We start from the raw sequence: 7084 nt of genomic DNA on the forward strand, positions 1-7084 counted from the left end.
TCCACCTGCCACCTCTGGTAACCAGCTGCATTCTCAGCCACTGCCTTAAGCTTCTTCTAACCAGTTTTATCTCCAGACTTTACTTGCAGAATATAGCAAACACTTACAGCCCTGCCTACTGTCTGCTTCTGACAGTCAGATGCAGCCACATCCTCCACGGACAGCTCTTGGCGGCCACCATTTGCCTCTTCTTGCAGACTTTGCATCTCCATACCAACTTCAGGACGAGTTTTCTCAGTATGTAACCCTGTTGTTTTCAATTTCCGGTAATCTGGTTGCTTTGGGTAACCCCATGCCAGTATACTGCAGCAATGTTTCTCAATCCTCATTCTGACACCACTTATCGATTCTGCCAGACATCTACAACCAGAATCTCCACCTACAGACTCTTCCGGCTCCTGCCTGCAGCTTCCACCTCCACCCCCAGACTGTAACAGTTGTTTCTGCCAGAGCCCTGCAGGTCCTGCCTCCACCTGCAGATTCTGGCAGACAGCTGAGGATCAAACCTCCACTTACAGCTGCTACAACAGCCTGCAGCCTCCACCTGCCACCTCTGGTAACCAGCTGCATTCTCAGCCACTGCCTTAAGCTTCTTCTAACCAGTTTTATCTCCAGACTTTACTTGCAGAATATAGCAAACACTTACAGCCCTGCCTACTGTCTGCTTCTGACAGTCAGATGCAGCCACATCCTCCACGAACAGCTCTTGGCGGCCACCATTTGCCTCTTCTTGCAGACTTTGCATCTCCATACCAACTTCAGGACGAGTTTTCTCAGTATGTAACCCTGTTGTTTTCAATTTCCGGTAATCTGGTTGCTTTGGGTAACCCCATGCCAGTATACTGCAGCAATGTTTCTCAATCCTCATTCTGACACCACTTATCGATTCTGCCAGACATCTACAACCAGAATCTCCACCTACAGACTCTTCCGGCTCCTGCCTGCAGCTTCCACCTCCACCCCCAGACTGTAACAGTTGTTTCTGCCAGAGCCCTGCAGGTCCTGCCTCCACCTGCAGATTCTGACAGACAGCTGAGGATCAAACCTCCACTTACAGCTGCTACGAAAGCCTGCAGCTTCCACCTGCCACCTCTGGTAACCAGCTGCATTCTCAGCCACTGCCTTAAGCTTCTTCTAACCAGTTTTATCTCCAGACTTTACTTGCAGAATATAGCAAACACTTACAGCCCTGCCTACTGTCTGCTTCTGACAGTCAGATGCAGCCACATCCTCCACGAACAGCTCTTGGCGGCCACCATTTGCCTCTTCTTGCAGACTTTGCATCTCCATACCAACTTCAGGACGAGTTTTCTCAGTATGTAACCCTGTTGTTTTCAATTTCCGGTAATCTGGTTGCTTTGGGTAACCCCATGCCAGTATACTGCAGCAATGTTTCTCAATCCTCATTCTGACACCACTTGTCGATTCTGCCAGACATCTACAACCAGAATCTCCACCTACAGACTCTTCCGGCTCCTGCCTGCAGCATTCACCAGCAACCTCCAGCCACGGTCTCCACCTCCAGATTCCTGCAGACAGCTTCAGCCTGACCCTTCACCTACAGCCTCTTTCAGCAACTTGTACTGCCACCTCCACGTGCAGCCCTGCCTTCTGTCTGCTTCTGACAGTAAGATTCAGCCACATACTCCACGGACAGCTCTTGGCAGCCACCATTTGCCTCTTCTTGCAGACTTTAAACTGATGACAACCAAATGCATCTCCATTTCCTACCTAGGGTCTTCGGAACCAAACCCTATACCAACTTCAGGACGAGTTTTCTCAGTATGTAACTCTGTTGTTTTCAATTTCCGGTAATCTGGTTGCTTTGGGTAACCCCATGCCAGTATACTGCAGCAATGTTTCTCAATCCTCATTCTGACACCACTTGTCGATTCTGCCAGACATCTACAACCAGAATCTCCACCTACAGACTCTTCCGGCTCCTGCCTGCAGCATTCACCAGCAACCTCCAGCCACGGTCTCCACCTCCAGATTCCTGCAGACAGCTGCAGCCTGACCCTTCACCTACAGCCTCTTTCAGCAACTTGTACTGCCACCTCCACGTGCAGCCCTGCCTTCTGTCTGCTTCTGACAGTAAGATTCAGCCACATCCTCCATTCATTACGTGCATCCTTATTAATAATTATCACCCCCTATTTAGCATTAACAGGAAAGAAAAAGTTATTACTCAGTTTCCTTTTAGATAAAACGCAAAAAAAAAAAAAAAGTTAGTAATAATAGCATGCCTGGGCTGATCAATAAAAGCTGCATATTTTGTAAAAATGTACATCATGTCTCATTTTGTGTGCAGGAAGAGCACTCAGCCATCAGCATGAACCTACACGATATGGAAAACCACACTGGGATGCTGATCTTCATCTACCATAAAGAGCTCTTCTTCTTCCAACTAGGCTTAGCACTCAAGGTAGGCATCAGTTTGATGCACAGCAGTATGAGATATTTGGTTGTGTCTTAGTGTCTAGCCATGCATTTTCAATTCAATCGGATTTTTTAATTTGCATTAGAAATGATCAAGCCTGTAAAATTCATCAAGTGAAAACACAAATGTGTCAGAATAATATCTGAGATCTCTTTTCATGAATACTTTTCTGCATGTAAATAATCCTTCAATTGACTGCAATGGGATTTTTTGAATAGAAGTTTGATGATGTATGATTCTAATACAACACATTTTCACAGACTTCCAGATCCACCAGGAGCGGATCATTAGCTGTGCAGACAATTCCCTCTACATCATAGATGCTTCCTCCTCCCGATCCTCCATGTTCACCACCAACTCTTGCTCCTCTCCCAAGATGAGAGCGCCCCTTCACGTATCCCCCTCATCTCGTCCGTACCAGAAGCTTCTTCATGCTCTGTCCTCACTCCAGAACTATACCTGAAGAGTAGCACATGCCAGCAAGCTAAACATTTAATTGTAACTTGCCTGTCACACCTAGAGGGACACTTTCTTTATACTGAAGACACTGAACTGCAGAAATCATCTCTGCTCTCCTGATTCTGCATCAACAAACTTTCTGGGAGTTTCTGAATGACAGATGTCCTTCTATTCCAAAAATTTCTCCCCAAGAACATGAAAATCTAAAGGCTGCTTAGACATATGTAGTGACTTAAATTTCCAGCCCGCTCCCTTAAAAGGACTGCCAGTTAGCTTGCTCTGTTAGTGTGACTTGTCATTATTCTGTAAGCCTTTGCACTGTTCCTCAATAAAGTCAATTTCTGCAGTCATCAGATCATCATCATTTGAGTCCGCAAGAATTAGCATAAAACAGAAACACTTTTCTAATTTTATTGCAGTTTGCCAGCAGCTATCTGTAATTATAAGTTTCATTGAGGAATGCTCAAATTTAAAAAGAATCTACTGTGATGCATGTGTTTAAACACATAGGGACAAATATACTGCACTGTAAAAAGGTTAACTTATATTATTTGATATAAATAAGCTGTTTGAACTTTGAAATATAAATGATCAAGATTTAAATCAAAAGAAATCTGTTGTAGCAGCTAACAAAGCCATTCCTCAGACTTCAACAGAAGTGTCTTTATAACATAACACAAAACATTTAGTTATGATGACATTTTTTTTAGTTTTTGGAACCATTTCAGAACTTACACAATGCATGAGTGGACTGAATGGACAACCAATCGTTCACTGCTCATCATATCAAGTTGTTTAGAAAGACTGTTCCCAGCATGACCTGTATAAATCTATCCAGAAAGCTTTGTTATAATGTAGTTTTGTTATGTAACTTTTTAAACATTTGTCTCAGATGAGTCACATGTTCTTCTCCATGGTTAAAATGTCAGCCAATTTTTAAAACCAAACAATGTTCACTTTTATGCTATAAAGCTGAAAATGATGAAATTAATGCCCGTTTGATTTTTCATTATTGTGAATTGTGATGCTGTGGTGTAATAACCAACAACAGTATTGGAAAGCGGGTCACATTGTGTAGCTTCCTCCCTGGTAAGGATCTATAAGTGAGATTAATGAAATGTTGTGGAGTAACTATACACTGCGAGTCACTCTGCACTACCTGTGAATCCACAGCGTTCTCTGGGATTCTCAGGTGTAAAGCCATGGCCTGATTCATCTGATCTGCTGGAGTGCCTGGGGTAAAAAGTAACTGCTGGGCCTATTAATGCCTCCTTCCTACTCGGTGCAGCGTGTACAGTACTCTATGTAGGAATACATCCTGGCCCCCGGTTAGTTGTTTGATAATGTGATTACCCTCATCATGGTAGTTGATACTGTGCTCTCCTACTGTATATTCCCATATCCATATAATGAATGTGGGAATTATTTTTGATGAATCTACGCCTGTTGATGTTAAAATAAAGTGTGCTTTATTATAGGCCTAGTAGAGAACAACTCAGAAAGTGTATTGTACTTAAAGTCAAAGCGCTATGAAAGACATTTTATTTTTCCTGCTTGGTCCATGAGAAGCAGGGTTTTGAGTGGCAGAGAGGGGGAGCTGCTGGACCGCAGTAGCATCAGGTGCTCACTGAGCAGGTGAATTTGGGAAGGGCTGATAGTTGATGAGCTGCTGCAGGATGCCGTCAGGGCAAGATCAACCCTGGTGAACTGGTGAACATATACAATTTACTCCTGTTTGAGTTGCTAGTGCGCATCTGTTTTAGGAAACAACCGTTTTTGTTTAAATTAAAACTGCAACCATTTATTTGCATTTCTTTCATGAGAAACATGTGGGCCAGAGTATGGGCATTGGAAAGTAATGAAAAGGCCCGACATTTTTGGTTTGTGAAATTTCGTTTTTTTGTTTCCTTTAAGAAAAATATTTAATATCGGCAGCATTATCCTATAAAACTAGAATTATCAAGAATAGGTTATAAGGCAGGTGCTATGGCCCCCATGTTCCCGATTTTTTACACTGAACAAAATTATAAAAAAAGGCCACTAGAAAATGTGCAGTTCCGTCACACAGCACAATCCCACAGATGTCGCAAGTTTTGAGGGAGCATGCAATTGGCATGCTGACTGCAGGAATGTCCACCAGAGCTGTTGGCCGGGAATTGTATGTTCATTTCTCTACAATAAGCCCTCTCCAACTTCGCACAACCATTGAAGAGGAGTGGACCAACACTCCACAGGCCACAGTCAACAACCTGATTAACTCTATGCGAAGGAGATGTGTTGCACTGCGTGAGGCAAATGGTGGTCACACCAGATACTGACTAGTTTCCGAACCCCCGAATACAGTGAAACGATAATCATTTTCTAGTGGCCTTTTATTGTGCAATACCCATTCTGTCTGATCAGCATCTTGATATGCCACACCTGTGAGGTGGATGGATTATCTCGGCAAAGGAGAAGTGCTCACTAACACAGATTTTGACAGATTTGTGAACAATATTTGATAGAAATAGGCCTTTTGTGTACATAGAGAAAGTCTTAGATCTTTGAGTTCAGCTCATGATGAATGGGGGCAAACAACTGAAGTGTTGCACTATAGAGTGCTTTCGTGCACATTTGCAATTAATGAATACATCTCAAATGAGTCTGGAATAAATGTACATCAGTGTTTGTTTTGATCACTTGGAAAAACAAAAACATGTTCACTCCAAGGCACAAATGTTAAATAGTCGTGTACCGTCGTGCGTAAAATGGTTCGCTCCACTTGCAGCCTGCTGTCTCTAAGCTCCTGCAAAGCTCTTTAAGCCCCTCAGTTTTAAATCTGACTCACAGCAAAGATGAGCCACGGAGACCGTTACACCTCGTCATCCTACCGGAAGATTTTCGGGGATTCCCCCAGGTTTTCCATTTCCTCCTCTCGCATGAGCAGCGCCTCTCCTCGGGCCCCCCCGGGGCTCAGGTCCATGGCTGCGTCCCACAACAGCGCATCCTCCCTGAACATGTACAGACGGGTCGGCAGCCGGTCCTCCACCTCTTTCTCTCCGGTGCGCGCCGACTCCCTCGACCTGATCCAGACCTCCGTGGTCAACAATGAATTGAAAGTAATTAGAACGAACGAGAAGGAGCAGCTGCAGGTATGTGTGGCTGGTTGAAACAAAATAACACAATTTATAAAAAAATCTTTGACAGCCTGTAGTTTTAGACAATGAATTAGCATTTAATGGGCATGACTTTCCCAGAGGTAGTCGCTTATATAGTTGATACAGTAAGCTTTTGTTCAACAGCTTCTATCAGGACATTTTAACGCAGAACCATCATGTTTTGACACTTCACACAGCTAATAAGGTGGTGATGATGATGATGGTAAATTAGCTTCCAATTCTGGTGTCCCAGTCCTTCAGGATCAGGCCACGCACTATATTATGTTTCGTATAATCAAATTAAACTTCTAGTGTCACAATGACCTAATCTTGAAAGTTATTTTTATTTTCACAAAAGAAAGTTAAATGTCTACCTACTCCTTGACAAATCCAGAATCTATAAATAGTTTACACAAAAAGTTCAGAAGCTGGCTGGTGGTCACAAAACGTCTCCTCCTTCACTGTGAAGTCCATTCTCTGTCTAGCCTAATAGGCTATGTGACCTGGAGTGCGTCACATCAAAATGTCTTCAAGACCTACACACAGAGTCAGTGAGCTGCTTGCTATACATGGCAACCCAAATGGCAGGAAGAGCTACAACAACTGAAAACCTGAATTTTAGGCAGGGTCAGCACAGGTGTAAATAAATAAATGAATGATGGCTTGAATGAATTCCATTTAGTTTCTCTTATCTAATTGGTGAAGCTAGCTTTCTCTTGTGAGTGCTGTCTGTCTGCGGTTTAGGAAACTGTCTGGATTTAACACTGCAGTTCTGATTTATTACTTCCTCCTGGAGGAGAAAACTGATTACCATCACAACAATGTCAGCAAGGCAGTAACAGAAATCATCAGTGGGATCGATGGGAGCTTTTCTTCAGTTCAGCCCCATTTTTTAAAGCTGCACAATCAATTTTTTTCATATGAACAATGGATCAAATTACTCGGTGTTAAAGGGGTCACTTGTAGTGACACAGAAATAAATAATAATCACCCGACTCAGCAGCCCCCCCCCCCCCCCCCCCCCCCCCCCCCCCCCCCCCCCCCCCCC

At 43.6% G+C, this 7084-nt stretch overlaps 2 protein-coding genes across 3 annotated transcripts in view; both read left to right on the plus strand.

Moving 5' to 3' along the window:
* Positions 1-6: 6 nt before the first annotated feature.
* Positions 7-3249, plus strand: LOC123984329. The gene is made up of 10 exons (XM_046071156.1): positions 7-17; positions 136-237; positions 357-556; positions 675-776; positions 896-1315; positions 1464-1627; positions 1736-1782; positions 1902-2094; positions 2312-2425; positions 2701-3249. Exons 2-10 carry the CDS (start codon positions 140-142, stop codon positions 2758-2760), a joined length of 1398 nt encoding a protein of 465 aa, XP_045927112.1. The 5' UTR covers positions 7-17; positions 136-139; the 3' UTR covers positions 2761-3249.
* A 2461-nt stretch (positions 3250-5710) lies between these two features.
* LOC123984330 (alpha-internexin-like) overlaps positions 5711-7084 on the plus strand; it is a 6534-nt gene continuing 5160 nt past the window's right edge. The window contains exon 1 of one of the 2 annotated variants that reach the window (XM_046071158.1): positions 5711-6030. In XM_046071158.1, the coding sequence (XP_045927114.1) occupies positions 5734-6030 (297 nt within the window). In that variant the 5' untranslated portion in view covers positions 5711-5733. The remainder of the gene's footprint in view (positions 6031-7084) is intronic. The other variant, XM_046071157.1, reaches the window with a different exon arrangement.

Source organism: Micropterus dolomieu, linkage group LG15, assembly GCF_021292245.1.
Source record: "Micropterus dolomieu isolate WLL.071019.BEF.003 ecotype Adirondacks linkage group LG15, ASM2129224v1, whole genome shotgun sequence".
Lineage (NCBI taxonomy): Eukaryota > Metazoa > Chordata > Actinopteri > Centrarchiformes > Centrarchidae > Micropterus > Micropterus dolomieu.